Source organism: Poecilia reticulata, chromosome 5 (genome assembly GCF_904066995.2).
Source record: "Poecilia reticulata chromosome 5, P_reticulata-male-v2, whole genome shotgun sequence".
Lineage (NCBI taxonomy): Eukaryota > Metazoa > Chordata > Actinopteri > Cyprinodontiformes > Poeciliidae > Poecilia > Poecilia reticulata.
Window position 1 is genome coordinate 31716872 of NC_088834.1, and position 16694 is coordinate 31733565.

Sequence of the window (16694 nt, forward strand, 5' to 3'; positions counted from 1 at the left end):
ACTTTATTATGAGCATTAAAAAAATTACTTTTCTAATTTTAAATTACTTTTTAAAATTTGCCGTTTTGAGTCAACCTTAAAAAAAATGAAAAGGAGATTTGGGTGCATCAGTCAGCTTTTGAATTAAAGTCAGTGGATAAATGTTTCATTCACTGAGAAAATAGAGAATCCAAAAAGTGTTTAACAGACGAATACTTTGAGTTTTAAGATTTTGTCGCTAATAATTTTGCATTATTTGAAATAATTTGCATCAGCCATCTGTATGAACTTGTGGACACCAATACTGTCATCTCTGGTCACTCCTGCATTTTGTCGTCTCATTGAAAGGATTTTAATTCACAGCGATAAATATGTTTACTGAGGCTGTGTTTATCTGTTCAAACAATTATGAGTCTCATCATTGTGGCATCTGGAAATAGAAATAATTTTGGTAATTCTAACTCATCTAAGACGAGAACTTTGTTCTGACTTCACTTCAGTTGGGGAGGAAAAAATGTCTTTAATCAGTTTACGCAAACTTCTGATTTCAACTGGATTTCAATAACATCAACCAGATCTGGAGTTTAAAGAAACCATCAGGTTTCCAAAGAATGATCAGATTTACTTACACACACACACGCGCCCACACACACACACACACACACACACACACACATTAAAGCTGGTGTCAGTTAGACATTTGTTTTATTATTGGTCTGTTGTACAGAATTCCTGCAGGCTTCTCGCACATCAATATGCCACTCAAGACAAGCAGCTTGTAAACATTTTGAATAAGCATCGAACTGGACAAAATAAAGCAAAAACAGTCATTCTTTAAAAACAACTTTTTACATTTCAAGGAAAAGAATCAAGACGGCAGATATGAAGAAAAAACTAAACTCCAAGACGACTGGAGGAGAGAAAAAAAGCTTTGGGATCATTTTATAGCCATTTCATAGTTTTTAATATTAAACTTACAGCAAAAATGCTTATTCCATATATCTGTTCTATGGGTTGTAGACATTTTTATAAATATTTGTGCAAGTGCCTAATTACAAATTAGTCTTTTTTTTCCCATACAAACTGTAAAACTTTAGATTTAGCTCCTTTTGTTCTTATAAAATACAAGTGCATAATGAAGTCCTCCCTTTACGGGGAAAAATACATTTCTTTAGTCATCAAAGGAAATCCTAGAAAAGTGACAGAATCCAATATGACAGGAATCCCCGACTCTTAAGTGCAAACGTCTGATCACAACATCTGCATGTACAATATCAACACGATATCAAAAAACAGTCAACATACAAAACAGACTTTGATTTTATCCCAATAAGGCTTTGATTCCTAAACAAGGAAAAAAAAAACATTAATTCCCCAAAAATTACACAAAATAAAACAAGGATACAAAAAAACATGCACAAAGAGGAATATTAAAAAGCAGACACTGATTTACAAAAATAGAAATTATTCTGAAAATTCTATTGCATTACAGGAAAATAAATGGAGGTTACAATGAGTTAAAGACAGGGCTTTTTTTCTCCTTCTATATATATATATATATTTATCTATACACTTTCTGAGCAAACATTTAGAGGCAGGTTAAAAAGGAACATGGCCGCCGACGTGAAGCTGGTATTTTACATGCTGAGCGCTCATGTCGCTGTCTGTATGTACAGTAATGCATCCAGAATTACACCGCTGCCGAGTTTCCTCCAATTCTCTGGTTTGGTCGACATGTAAGATACGGCATCTGAAATTAAAAATAAAATCAGATAAAAAGAGCTCCGTGTGTGAGAGAGCTTAGTGAGGCTGACCTTGGGCTTGGCTGCTGTAAGGCACCGTTTCCATCTGAGTGTCCTGCACCAACCCGTCTAACCCGTCCCTGGGTTAGAGTTCGACACTTTGGTTAAAAACAGAACACACCTCTGTGTTGTTTTTTTTTCTTTAATCCAAGTACGGTGTAAACAAGCGCCACACACGCTTTCAATGTTAGATAGCATAGAGAGGCGGGGAGTCCCTCTGGAGTCTGCGTCAGACTTATGGCTTTAAAGTCGGGTAAAACGCATGGAGTGGGAATCAGGTGGCTGATGGGTAGGCAGCGGGGAAATGTTCACAACCGAAACATCACCAGCCAATCAGAAGGAGAGGGTGATGCAGCACTGTCACTCTTTCTGGTTGCATCGAGATCTTGAATAGCGATTAATTGGATGAATTGGTTATTGAAATAACTGCAAGCTGATTTAGTAATCGATTAATCGTTAGCTCGAGTATACGGATCCAAAAAAAGGAGTTTGCTGAAAGAACAATGGAGTCAGAGCAGCAATTAAGTCAAAACTGTACAAAAAAAATATATACAATTCGCATTTAAGATAAAAGAAAAGAACTGTAAATGTTTTACCCAGAAACCCTAAAGTGGCAGTTTTTATTTCACCTGGTTCAGACTCTGTTAAAAATAGCACCTTGGCTACCCATTTATTAACTACACTGAAAAAAGGAGAATTGTTACATGAAATCAAATTAAGTTTGTCAAACTTAATTTATTCACGTGTGTATAACATAACTTAGATTAATATATGCATTTAGGTAAACTTAATTTGATTAAGTTCATCTTTTTAACTTGGATCAAATGTTTCACTTTTTCAGTGTGTTGATGTCAAGTCCAGCAGAATCTCCTGTTTTTTTTACATGTTTATTAAAAGTATTTTTAGTTGCAGATTCATCTATTGCTACAAATGATCCAACATTTACTAAAGAAATGCTCTTTATATATATACATTTCTAATATTGTATGGAAGTTTAATTAATAATCAGAATAATCAATACATTAATCAATAACTAAAATAATAGTTGCATCTTTGATTAAGTTTATTGATAAAATTACCCAATAAGGAACTGTTATATTATCGCTTTACTTCTTAAACTTAAATCACTTTAATCTTTGATGTAATTTTACAATGTATAGTTAAAAAATAATCTGATTGGATTTATGTGGAGATCTTGAGATTAGAGGGGCCATATAAATAGAGTGGGCCACATTCGGCCCACGGGCCTCGAGTTTGTCACCTTGGATTTTAAGCATTAAAGCTGAGAAGCAACTTTAAGCTACAAACTGGCGTCCACACAAATGATGCTCTGCTGTTGGACATTTCTGTTTCATTTTAGTCAATTCAAATAATAATTAAAAAAACAGCAAATAAAATGTTTTCTCTGATTCGCTGTTTAAATTTGGAGAATAAAACCTTAGGAAAATATATAAGGGAACAACTTTTCGGTAATATGTTTAGCTTTCCTATTCTCTGTTGAAAATATTGTCAGCAAACAGCTGACGATACATTTACATTTAAGTCGCTTTTAACCCTTTCTTGCTTCCCACAGTAAGAACTTCCACACCGAAGGATGTTGCTAGTGTCTTGACCTGACCTGATTCTGGCTGACTTCTTGGTGCATTCCCAGCTCAGCGGCAGAAAGAGGTCACAATGTTTTGGCTGACTGTTGGGCAAGCAAAGGTATTGCTAAAAAAAGAAAAAAAAAAAGAGCCATCAACAGTCTTGGCTATAATTCCATCCGTTTTGTTTGGAGCTTTTTCAACTGGAAACAGGGGGAAGACGGCAGCATCTGCTGACAAGAACGTAGAAGTTTACAGGACAGACTGAATGAACCTGGAGTTGTACAAATATGCATGTCAGTAAACAGATACTGAAGCAATAACCACGTACTAAATACCACATGTATGTAGGGATGTCCAGTGCTGAACTGGACTCAAACTAATTCTAGAACAGTGCCACTGGTGGTGGCAGCAGGAGCTACGCTAGCTCTCATTTCTTCTTCTACACTTTTGTTAATCCTTTTGGTTGAGGTGTTGCATTATTGTTAAATTACGCTTGCTTTATTTTACTTGTGGACAGCTTGAATGCATAGCCATGGCAACGACGTATTGTTTTTCCAACTCGGAGCAACTGATTAGCATCGTAAAAGCTACAATAATTCCAAGAGCAGTTGAAGAGGAGGCTTCATGATGCAGAGCAGAGAGAGGAACAGGAAGTTCAAACCCTCTCTGCTCGGTTTGGTAACCATACAGACAGGCAGAGAGTTAAAGGGGAGCGGCCAAAGCAAATGAGGTGGATTAGCAGTGTTTGGTAACTACTGATGATGTCATCCAGGACATGTCCCTGGATATCCTTTATCCAGGGACAAAAAATATTGTCTTTGTCCCTGGATATTTAGCTGTTAGCATGTCATTACAGTCATAAGACTGCCATGCAACAACTATCTTTAGTCAGAAGATTTTCTAGATTTGTTACAGGTCTGACTGCTACTGGAGATTCAACAAAATATGTTTTTAATTTGAATTTAAACGAAATGCTTCTAAGGTTCTTAACTGGATCTATAAAGATGCAACAAACAACTGCTCAGAATTTCCACAAATGGCGAGCATCAAAAAGAGTTTTTATGGTATTAATTTTTTTACAAAATTATAGGGAGACATTTCAACCACAGGAATCTCTGCATCCATCTTATCCTTGCAAACAGTTGCCCTGACGTGTTTTTTCCCCCTTTCTCATTTCTAAACAATATTTTAAAGACCAGCTGGTGGTGATAAAAAAAAGCTCACTCACTAACAAATGAGCCGCTTCCCTCTGTTTCCGTTCTCTGGTTTCCCGCCCCAACAAGCCGATGACACTAGTGATCCATGACAGAGAGAACTACGGCTGGATGGGTGCCTCCTGTGGCCAAAAATGCTGTATGGCTTTTCTTTCTTCCCTAAAGAAGGCAGAACAGGTCAACATGGCTGTCAGGGTGTCCACATAAGTTTCATTAAAACAAACACACACAGTGGCTTGCCTAAGTATTCACACTCCTTCCACTCTCTGAGATAAAATCCAAATGAAACACACTGAATGTTGGGATTGTATCACAGAAAAAGTGTGAAAGGAGTGTTAGAACATCTGCAAAGCACTGGAGAAACATAACTTAAGGTTCAGGTTGGATTATGGCGACAAGTCAGAGTAAGACAGAAGGGTGGAGGTGGTGTGGGTCAGGTAGTGAGCAGCTGAGGCTGGCGTATGATCAGGTTGGAGCAACAAACGACCAGAGTTGACTCAGGTCAGAAGAACCGATCTGGCAGCAAAGCCACAGCTGGAATCCCATTAGGTGTGAAGCAGATTGTGTCCGGTGCAGTTACCATGGAAATCCCTCTCTCCTTTTCATCTGCTGTGATCCCAAAATAAGCCAGACAAAATGAATGCATCAGGATGGCGAACAGAAAAGGGTCCTGAGGGCGTGAATGCCACAAGACCAAGTGAACGCTTCGCCCTCATCCGCCCTCCACACATGGGTCTGGGCCGTGTCTACGTTTTCTGGGGGTCTGGGGAAATGGGTCCGGGTGTGTTGGTCCCATCCAGGCTCTGGACTGGGATCTGAAACTGGGAGTTCAGGACCGACGGGAACTGCGACAGAAAAGGAAATGATGGTGTTCAGTTTTAGAGCACAGAGAAACAGGAAGTTGAGCTGGTTCCACACACACACCTGGAACAGGTGGGCTCCCTGACGTCTGGTGGCTGGGCTGAGGGGAGCGACGGGACTGAGCGTGCTCCAGAAGTGGATGTTGGACAGCAGAGGACTGGGAGTCAGCAGGAGGGTTGGAGTCTGGGAGAGACAGAAACATTGACTGTTAAAGCAGCATAAACTACCAACCTGAAAACAGATTCACAAACTTTACAGCCCATCCAGGCTCTGGACTGGGATCTGAAACTGGGAGTTCAGGACCCAGTTTCGCTGCACCGATTTCATCCATTTTGGGAGATCAGCCAACGTTTACATGTAAAATATGTTCCTGTCTAGATCCGCAGAGCCTGGAAAATCTGCTACTGTTCCCTTTTTCCACCCACCAGCTCACATCTGCACATCCACGGTTAACAAGTCACCCCACTGTTCTCAGCTTAGCAACTTTGTCATCATTTTTAGCAAAGTTTCATACACACACATAAAATCTGATTCGGCAGGTCAGGTCTGGAAACTGCAATCGGTTCAACCATAAAACTCTATCATGGTTTATTGGGATTTTATTAAATAAACCAACACAAAGTAGTGATGAATTGTGACTTGGATCCTTGAGCGTATTCAACCTTAAACACTTAGCTGGGTGTTTGATTTTTTCAGTCACTTTTGTGCATAAAAACTGTCAAAACTTTCTGGGATGTGCGCTACCATTAAAATGATGAGTGAGGAATAGTAGTTTCTCTCTAAATATTTGAGAAATCTGGAATCTATTTTGTATTCAGCTCCTTTACTCTGATACAATGAAGATAATTTAGAAAAACAATGTGAATAGCTTTTGAGACAGAAAACAGTGAGTATCCCTGGTGGTGGTGGCAGCATCATGATGCGGGATGCTTTTATTCAGCCAGGACAGGGGAGCTGGTTGATGGAAAGATGGATGGAGCTGGAAACAGACTTGAGGAAACTTGTTTAAGGTGAGAAAAGACTTGAGGTGGAGGTTCGCCTTCCAGCAAACTAAAAGGAGCTGCACACCACACTATTGAGATTTATCACCAAAATACAAAATAAAATGTGATTAAATATTTGAACACATCTCGATTCCACTGAACAAGTAAACACTACTTTGTGTTGATCAATCGCATATCACAAGATTTTAGTTTTACATTTCAGTAAAAAAATAAAATTAAATTAATTAAAATTCTACTATTAATAATAGTAAGAACACAAACATTTACCCACCACACACTCCCTAATGTTAATCAGTACTAGTCTAATCATAGTAACATTACATAGCAATGATACTAGTTGTTCGGTATGTGAGCTGTTCTCTGCTTATTGAAGCCACAGGCTATCAGATTAATATCGGCAGTTTAATTAGTCTGGCTATCGGCTGCCCTGCGCTGGCTGTTTATCCTCCTCATAAAAATGTCAGCACTCATAGCTTGTTGTAAATGATTGCTGCAAAACGCCATTATATCAACAGAGCAACAGCTGGCACAGAATATCCTACTGGTCTGTCTCCTCAGGACCAGTGGGGTTGGGACCGGCTCTGAGGCAGAACCTAACGTAGAAAGTCCAAGGTGAGGACAGATACGGTCAGCGGGTCGGCGCAGGCTGCTCTCTGTTCCATATTAGGACAGAAATGGGCCGGTGGGTTTGGAACTGTCTTCCATTTGAAGTGGGGCACAGACGTCTACTAATCAGCTCTTTAGCATTTTTGCTAACTTTGAAAAGGTTTAGCACACTTAGTTTCCCTTAAATGAACGTTTCTGGACAAATTCTAAAGCGGTAATTTACTTAGCTGCTTTGTAAAACTTTAGTTGAGTAAAGTTTTACATTTGCAAGGAACGGCGTGTTATGTACTAGTTAGTATCCACCATCTAACCGCCACAGGGATGTACGACCTATAGCAGCACTGCTACAGACGTAAGTCAGGATAACCTAACCCGGTCTAACTAAAAGCTTTATTAAAAAATAAAGTTTTAAGCCTAATTGTAAAATCAGACAAGGTGTCTGCCTCACAGACTAAAACATATATCATCCATTCGCAGATTACAGGCGTCTAAAACCTTTTTTTCTAAACTGTTTTCCCAGTTTTTCCAACTAGAACCACATTTTTCCGCCTCCTCCAAACACACAGCTGAGGTCCAACTGTGAAGGTTCCTGTGTGGAGTGGAGGATGAGAAGAGGAAAGTGAAAATAAAGAGGTTTTGCACCTTCAAATGTGTTTGCGGAGGAAATGTGACAAAAAAAAAGTTTGTGAGAAATATTTGTTTCTTCAGAGCATCTTGTGAAAAGAAGCAGCAACATAAGATAGAAAACACTTTGTTATTCCAACTTTCTGCAGTGCAATACAGGGTTGAAAAGCAAGAATTATCATGCAAGATATTGGAAAACCACAAAATTGTGATACCTATTGCTGAATAATCAACTGAAATTAACACAGAATCTCCTGATTTGTTTTCTTTGTTATGTTTTGTGTTGATGCTGCGAAAAGTAGAGTTTCAGCTTTAAAGTCCATCACAGGCAAACAACTGAGAGCTAAATGTTGGTCCTCTCCATATGTGAGCCGACAGGGAGCTTGAGCTGGAAGTCATGACCAGGTCTGACCTGAACAAGCAGATCTAATCCACCCAGACACACCACACAGCGCCGCCACCAGTTAAACAGCCAAAAGCAAGGAGACGTTACTGGAGCTCTACTGCCCCCTGCTGCTCACCTGGGAGCTGCAGTGTCACTTTCATAGTCACATTTGGCTTGGAACTATTTGGACACACTTTAAAGTGGGTTTAGATTGAGTTCCCACATTCAAAGACATGTTGTTGTTTGTTTGTTTTTAATAGTAATAATAATAATAATAAAAATAATAATAATAATAATAATTAGAAAACTATTAACTGGTTGCGTTTTGAAATTAATTGTGAGAAAAAGGTGTTGACTTGTCTTCGTTTAGATGTCCAGCAGTTGAAAGATGTCTGAAAGTAAAACAGGAAAGTGGATGAGAGCAAGAAACTGTTAAAACTTTGGGCTTTCTGACATAAAATGGGACCATGACAGATAAAGCGGGTAATATAGGTTCATATCCTGTCCAACATCCGTGAAAAACAATGTGAGAAAAGAGTAAATAAAAGAAATATCTGGTTGTATAAGTGTAAGAAACTGACTGAAATATGTCAGTTTCTTACAGTCTGACTGAAGAAACTGACTTCAGCTAATTTCGATTTGTGCAATTTTATGGTTAAAGCAGCGACTGACAGTAAAGATCTCTTTCTTAACGCCCAGTACTGGCTTTGTGCCAAATAAATCATAGAATTGTAATCCAAAAGTTGAATTTTGGTTTTATTGGATTAAAAAAAATAGAAAAAAGAAATGCACCCTTCAGGCCAGATACTGATATCTTTTTTTCCACTCTAATGTCTGACCTGTCCACTTTTATAAGCTCTGATTTGATTATTTTAACTACAGTTTTGATCTATTTACACTATTTATACATCCTGCCTCACTGAGATCCAAGATGTCATTTACAACAGAGATGTGTAACAAAGAAATGTTATTTGTCAGCTTGGCTTTAACTCCAAGCAGTAAACACTGATCAGAAAAGAGCACAGAGTGCTGCAGGTTCAAGTCCAGCAGGAGCTTTGAGTCAGACTGAAGAATGAACTTTAACATTGCACCAGAAAACTGACTCAGAGAAGTTGGATTCAGAGCAAACCATCACACTACCACCTCATGGACCATCGGCATTCACTCTGCTTGCTGCTGATTGGTTGAACCCCCAGCAGTAGTGATAAAGTAGACAGTGGATGGTTTCCACTTAACGCATATTAAGGTATATTTGGTGATTGGTCTGTTAAAATTGTGAGTTATGAGCATTTTAAAGGGGGTCTCAAGTATTTATGGATTTTCAGCATTTTGCACTTTATTATATTTTTATCTTCAAACAGATTTGTTTGTTTGTTTCTTCCAGCCTGAGCTCAGAGGATTGCCGAGAGGTTTTGCTGTCATACTGACACGGTGCCAGCTCAACCTCTATGCTGATCACTCTGCAACTTTACACCAGTAGAAACCAGCCTGGTAGTTTGAAAAACTTTATGTTTGCTTTAATTTACCCATCTGTTTTGTTTCCACGTTTATAAATCCAATTATCGCAGAGAATAGCAAATACTCATAAAAACAAAAAAATAGAACTAGGCAGATATACGCTACTAAGTTATAGAAAATGTCCAACTTCATTTAATTCAGTCTGACTCAACACCTTCCAAAAGTCTTCACAAACCTTTAACTTAAAGATCTATGGAGTGCAGTGGCTTTGTCCTCAGCGCTTTTCAAAAAAAGCGGTAGATTTGTTCTACCGTTGCAAAATGGTGAAAACTTTTCTGACAAAAAAAAAAAAAGGATTAAAAATCTTCAGCAAAACTGCAATCGGTGCACTTGGAGACACCGCACACTGACATCGGCTATAATGTGATAAACATGGCAACGCGGCAGTATAGAGGCGTCTCACCTGGAGCATTGCTGGTGTGAGTGAGGCAGTGGGCAGCGAGGGGCTGCACAGGTTCATGGGGGAGAACTCGGACGTGGTGACGAGCAGAGCGGGCGGACTGAGCTGCAGGACCTTTGGTGTTTTACGGGTTTTTCCCAGAGCCTGAGCGCTTCCCGCAGTGTTGCTGTTCACCGAGGACGAACTGGTCTCAGTGTCCACCAGGCTGGGCTCGTCTATACATACGCTGATGCTGCCATCCACCTGCTGGACACACAACAGGTTCCTTTAAGAACATGGGTCACACCTCAGTCTATCAGATATGACAGCCACACAGGAAGATCTGCTGGTTTAAACAAACTCATAAATACGGTCAACATTAATCTGTTATCTTAATCTAGAAGTTGGGCAATATGGATTTAGATTTATCACAATATTCTGTGGAACTGCTATAATGATAAAAGTGAGAATAAGAATTATTTACCACTTTTTTAGGTAACTGCATGGCTGTGACTGCATGGCACAAACACAACTCTTGAAAAACATGATTGTAACACACCTCTTCAGGCGCATGAAGAGGACTCCAGGCGTGGTAAAGAAGTGTGATTTATATCACTAAACTGCACACATACTTCCAAGGTTATTGATACTTTCACCGAGCAAATAGTGAAGAAAGTAGTAAAACTAGCAATTAAAGATGCACCCATTTGATATCCATATCTGTATCAGTCCTGATATTGAAAAATGATCTAGATTGGTTATCAGTGACAAGGTGCCTGATGCAAAAGGTCAGATCTATTCAGTATAATTCTATGCTTTGTGCTCTGAGCGACATCATGCGTTTTTTTTTAATTATATTTAGAATTCCTAATTACACTTTCTGAATCATTTGAAAGAAGGTTTGTTAGTTTATTTTTACATTTGACCATTATTTAGTCAGTTTGAGTTTATTATTTATTTTCCATTGGCTGTTACTGACTAAAAGAATTAAAGTCGTTTTGTTTTTACATGTTTGACCAAGCTTATTAATCTATTTGTGTGTTCTAGTGTGCTATACTGGTGCAGTTAGCAAACATTTTAAGTTAATTCAGCTGTTTTTCTATGTTTTTTCTATACTAGATCAGGACCAGCCGATACTAAACCTTGTATTGGTATCAGAAGTAAGAGAAGTAGATCCGTACCTCCCTGCTAACAATCCCAACAATTCAAACAGTTTTAGGGGTTTTACAATTTTTTTTACAGTTTTACCATTTTTTCTTATTGATTCAAATTGTCAATGATTTGAATTTATTGTGAGAACTATAAATCAAAATGAAAAGACGCTAATCAGGATAAGTGAATCAGGATAAGTGATAAATAATATGATAAATGCTCTGTCCTGTGTAGATGGATGTAGAGATGTCTGCAGCAGTGTACTGGCCTTGTCGTTTTGCTGGGTCTCTGGTGTCTCCAGAGCAGCCGGTTCAGTGGACCCAGAGCCCCCCGACTCGCCGTCACTGCTGGTCATGTTTCCCTCCTGAGCGGCCTCCGGTGCCGCGCCCAGGTCCGGTAGGCCCAGGCCGGGTTCTGACTGCCGGCTGTGCTCCAGTGAGTAGACGGACTGAGGCTGCAGGGAGGAGTGTGTGTTGATGAGTTCGGCCCTCTGAGGCGGAGCCTGCAGCGAGTCCAAGCCACTCAGGGTGGTCTCCATGGCGACCGGAGGAGGCGGCGCGGACAGCGGCTTTGGCGGGCTGTTTCCGAACTTGATGACTGACGGCAGAGCGGCTGCTGGAGGCACCTGCAGCAGAGACGGGGTCTCCTGGCTCAGTTGGGAGGCAGCCCTCCGCTCAGCCAGCTTCTCTGCAGGGTTCTCCACCTTGATGGACTTGAAGAGCTGCCGGCCGTTGGGCAGGGAGTTGAGATGAAACGAAGTGTAGAGGCCGGAGTGGATGTAGTCGTTTCTGTTGGACTGCTTGGTGCTGGAGCCCAGAGCAGCTGAACCCGACCCCACCTTGGAGCGGTCGGCAGACTCCGCCTCCAGCAGAACGCTGTCCAGCCTCTTAGCGGCGGCAGGGAGGACTCCGCCCGCTCCGTCGTCCCCCCCGTCCATCCGGGCAGCAGCGTCTCCTTTCAGGATGTCAGGGTAGGACACAAAGCGGTAGACGAACTTCTGGCCGTTCACCTTCTTTATGATGTTCTACGAGACAGAGCAGACGGAGCAGAGTGAGTCGGCAGCACCGCCCTGTGTGCGGGGCAGCTGGGTGCTTCCTGTCTGCACCAAGCCCAAAGCCACAGACGTCCCAGAGTAGCATGGCTCAACGCCCACAGGGTCAAACCACAGGCAGGGTGGGCACCAGTCTACAGAGCTACTTACTTTAGAATTCCTCTGCACTGGTGGTGCAAGAAAAAACAGAAATAATTTAGGAAATTCTGACGTTTGGTCGGACTGAACTACAGGCAGTGAGAAGAAGAAAGGTGGATGACAAGTCATTTCATTCAGTGTATGTAAACTTCTGGACTCAACTGTATGCAAGCTGCCATTCCTTTCTTGTTGCTGTGAACCAATAGGATCAGAATATTTCCACACATTTTAAGCGTAAACTCCTAAATGGTCATGAAAAAAAATTGTGGGATTTTTTTTTTTCTCTTTGGCATGAAACTCCCCTGATTGACCAGCTCCTGTGTAGAGGTCAGAGGTCACTGGAGCATACCTTGTCATAGTAGTACCTCAGCGCCCTGCTGAGCTTGTCGTAGTTCATGTTGGGCTTGTTCTTGCGGGCTCCCCAAAGCCGGGCCACCTCCTCGGCCTGCAGCAGCTTAAACTCTCCTTCCTCATTGGTCCAGCAGATGAGCTGCTCGTTGCTGGAGTCCAACAGGAGCTGGAGCAGGAACTGCCACAGGGTGACAGAGTTGTCCATGTTGCTTACTGAGGGAAAAAAAAAAAGAAAACACACACCAGACACACAATCAGACACTAAAGCTAACACTATTTAGAACGTTAAATGGAGTCGCTGCCAATCAGTTCAGCAGCACCATCTGCTAGAAGACTCCCACACTGAAGGAAGGTGATGCAGTGATAGAGGAACCTGTTCAATCAATACCAGTTGGGGTTTGTGGAGTACAGGATTAAGTCAGATAACTCTAAAAATGCCATGTCGCAAAATTGTCATTTTTGCCATTTTTACCAAACTGAGATCTTTAAAATTAAAAGCGTGCCAAATGATCAGCACCGATTTCCTTAAGTTTATGTGATTGGCCAATTCTTATCAGGGTTTTAATAGTTTGGGGTTTTTCGATATAGTTTAGTTTTATTTCGCTGTGACTTTTTGTTTGTATAATTCAGTTAGTTTTAGTCAGTTTTTGATGTGTTTGCTAGTTTTCATTAGTTATTATCAGTTGAACGTTTAGTTTTTAGTAGTTGAATGCTGTTTCTTTAGAGTAGTAGTTTTAGCTTTTCATGCTTTGACCATTTTGAATTCTGCACTTAAAAATTAACCAGAGTATTGTATTGTGATTATGTATACATCATTGGATAATGAATACCCGTCAGTACATACCATTTTAAAAAACTTATTATCACGAAACAACCAACTGATTCTAGACGTTTGCTGTTGCCTTTAGGTGGACTAGCATAAGCACCGCCAGGAGGAATGTGGAGTGCCGTAATTTGCAGACAGCTGACGTAAACTGCCGGTGTGGAGAAAAAAAAAATATTTCACATCAGTTCAAAGGATTATTAAACAGATTAATGAAGACAAAAACAAAGTTAGTTTTATAAATGCACAATATAGTTCTAGTTAGTTGTAATTGTTCCCCCACTACTTACCGATTTTTCATTTAGCAACAAAATCTTTTTCTCAATTTCAGTTTTTGTTATTTCTTGTTAACTATAATAACCTTGATTCATAAATGTCAAACCAATCTTATCTTCCTTCACCAATGTTTGAAAATCAGCCACGGTTTACATCAGTCTCCCAATGTTACCAACTTAACAATTTTGGAGCTATATTTTGCTACTTTTCAAACCACCTTTCTCAACTTTTTTCATTAAAAAAACCTTGCTGCAATATTATATGAGAATGTTGTGTTTCCCTTCTTAGTTTGCATGTGTTTGATAGGTAGAGGTAAATCAGATTTTCAGTATTTCATCCGACACTCACTGATCAGAACTGATAGAGAAAAAACTGTTTCTGACTTCTGACTGACGATTGGAGAAATCTCAAATTAACCCCTCTGAGAATCTCAAAAAGCAAAGAGATAAACAAAAGCAATTTGACATTGACCCCTACTCTTAGGCAGATATCCACGACATGATTTCTGTGACCTGCAGATTCTAATTTTGGTCATTTCCCCAGCGCTTATTACACCAAAAGAGAGGGGAAAAGACTGATGCAAGTTTCAAGCGATTTTTAATCCAACAGAAAATTAAGGTATGACAAAATCCCATCTATTTATACAAAACTCATTTTTTACTAAGATTCAAACAAAAGACTAAAAACGGAGGGAATTCTTAGTTTTAATGGGTTAGCATTATTAGTATTTGATCTACTTATAACTGATCAGAGCCAATCAATAACACCATTTAAAAAAATGCTTGTGGGTCAGTTCTCTACCAGAATGTAAGTAAACAAAACGATTATGTCCTTTGACAGGACAGACGATGATACAGAGTCACCGTAACTAAACCTGCTGTCAGACATTCCATACAATATGATTATAATAATTCATTTTTGAATGGTGTCTCTGGTATTTTCGCTGCTGCATCAAAACATGACTTCTACTTTGACAGGATCCGTCAACATCTAGATGTTTAAGCTTCTTGGAATAAATCTGGCCTGACTCATGCGACATGCTTGGATGGAGAACACCCAACCCACACACACACACACACACGATCCAATCTGTCTCACACGGTCATGTTAAAAGCGCCGATATCAGAGGAAAATAGGACAGTGAGAAAAACTGCAGTCGGAGAAGAAGATTACCACAGAGGGTTACATAACATATGACACTGATTGAAACCCTCATCTGTAGATATAGGGATGAAGTGCTGAACGGAATGGCAGATTTAGTGCACAGTTATATCAATAGGTTTTAAAGTGGAGCGATTTGTTCATGCTGTCAGGCAGCTCCCCACTGTGCAGAACAGAGACCACTTGTTGATGGAGAGCCCTTGGATAGTTTCGGTACAGCTAACACTGCAAAAGGTTTTCTTGGGCGTCAATTAATGTCCCAAATTAAAGCTCGAGCAGCTGGTGTCGCCTCCAGCGCGCGCGTACACACTGCTGAGGTGTCAAACAAATGAAAGCGCCGACGTTAATGAAAGCTAGCTTTTAAGTTAGCTCAAGGCTAGCTCCAAGTTAGCTCCTGTGCTAAGGTTACCTCGCTCGAAGAGCCCGCTGAATTTCTGAGTCGTCGAGCCGCGTCCAGGTGTTCCTCTGTCATCTCTGGGAAGCTCCTACAGCACCGTGGGTCAGGAAACGGGGTCCTAGCAAAGGGTTGAGCGCATTCCCACTCAGGAATTCAGATTTAAAAGCATCTGGATCTTACTGACGGTGTATCGTTTGACCAGGAACTGATGTTGCGTTCAATGTTCTGCGTATAAACGTAATCCGACAACTTTCTTTACAGACTTCGTGGGTGTGAAGTCCTTCCATACAGAAGCTGCTTGACAAATGTGGTTAAGTCAAAGAAGATAAGACAAGAATAGCGTCTCGAGTATAACTATTTTCAGTAGGATTATGAAATAGAAGGTTATTTGGCGATCTCATCAGTTTCACTGGTTTGACGTTGTTTTCGCTCTGAACGACTGTAAGAACAATGCAGGTTGGAATTCCTACGAATTCAAAAGTTACTTAAATGCGTCATTAAATAAACAGAGATCACTTCCTCCATTGTTTGTTTTCATCTCTGGGTTTAGCTCATGTTATCTTTTTTCATTTCTTTCAACTATAAAAACATGAGTGACAGATCACCTGTTGTTTTTTCCTTGTAGGATGCATGTTACAAATCCTAGGCATATTTTTAAAATGTTTATTTTTCAAAAGCATGTATAATTTTTTTCTTCCTTCATACTAAATCTAAATAAAATTGAAAACCTTGTGATTGGTACTCGACATAACACAAAACATAGACATAACTTTAAAAAATTGCTAAATGATTTAAAAGTCATGCATCCTTCCCCTTAGACTCACAGTTATGCACTATTTTGTGTTGTTCTTTGTCATAGTCTAAATCAAACATATTGTCATTTGCAATTTGAAAGCAACATGAAACTTATGTGGGTATGAATTGTTTTGCAAGGCACTCTATATTGTTCTGTCATGTTGCACCTAAAAAAAAAAATCAAGATTGCATCATGAAAAAACAAAGAATTTTTTTTCAGATGAACTTCTGAGCAGCGCTAGAAACTTTAGCGTCGTGCTCCAATATTAGGCTGACCCAGTTATGTACTGTAACAGTAACTGTGGGTAAAATAAAACGTATCACAGCTCAATTTAATTACATCAAATGGAGTAGAATTATTTTTGCTACAACTGCAGCACCATTTTTTTCTTTTACTGTATCAGTTGGTTCCCATCACTGGAAAACTGTATCACTGTATCAAATGGAAATTCCATTTGTTAGAAATGGAATTCCCACATTGGAATCAGAATTCTAAGAAATTCTCTGGATTAATATAAACAGCAAAACAATTTATTCCTGCATTCAACGTGAACTGTAGATCTACGAATCACCACCAGGGGGCAGTGCATCA

The 16694-nt window shown here is 39.9% G+C and overlaps 1 protein-coding gene across 5 annotated transcripts; it reads right to left on the minus strand.

Annotated features, from left to right (window-relative positions):
* Positions 1-667: 667 nt before the first annotated feature.
* elk4 (ETS transcription factor ELK4) lies at positions 668-15547 on the minus strand. 5 transcript variants are annotated; one of them, XR_014087684.1, is made up of 7 exons: positions 15320-15547; positions 12649-12863; positions 11379-12134; positions 9983-10225; positions 5506-5625; positions 4596-5426; positions 668-1729 (listed from the first exon to the last, which is right to left on the minus strand). XR_014087684.1 is itself a non-coding variant. In XM_008410256.3 (6 exons), the coding sequence occupies exons 2-6, from the start codon at positions 12853-12855 to the stop codon at positions 5328-5330; spliced, it is 1422 nt and encodes a 473-aa protein (XP_008408478.2). In that variant the 5' UTR covers positions 12856-12863; positions 15320-15547; the 3' UTR covers positions 668-5327. The 5 variants fall into 5 exon arrangements, 2 of the variants coding, with proteins under 2 accessions (XP_008408478.2, XP_017160465.2); XR_014087683.1 differs by having other exon boundaries at positions 668-3491; XR_001776638.2 differs by having other exon boundaries at positions 1794-5426.
* Positions 15548-16694: the final 1147 nt, after the last annotated feature.

Excerpts from the sequence above, each read along its gene's own strand:
- elk4 (XM_017304976.2), bottom strand. The coding sequence starts at position 12,855 with ATGGACAACTCTGTCACCCTGTGGCAGTTCCTGCTCCAGCTCCTGTTG. Across the intron at positions 12,135-12,648 it reads TGAGGTACTACTATGACAAG|AACATCATAAAGAAGGTGAA; the intron begins GTATGCTCCAGT and ends TCTGTCTCGTAG. Across the intron at positions 10,226-11,378 it reads AGACCCAGCAAAACGACAAG|CAGGTGGATGGCAGCATCAG; the intron begins GCCAGTACACTG and ends TTGTGTGTCCAG.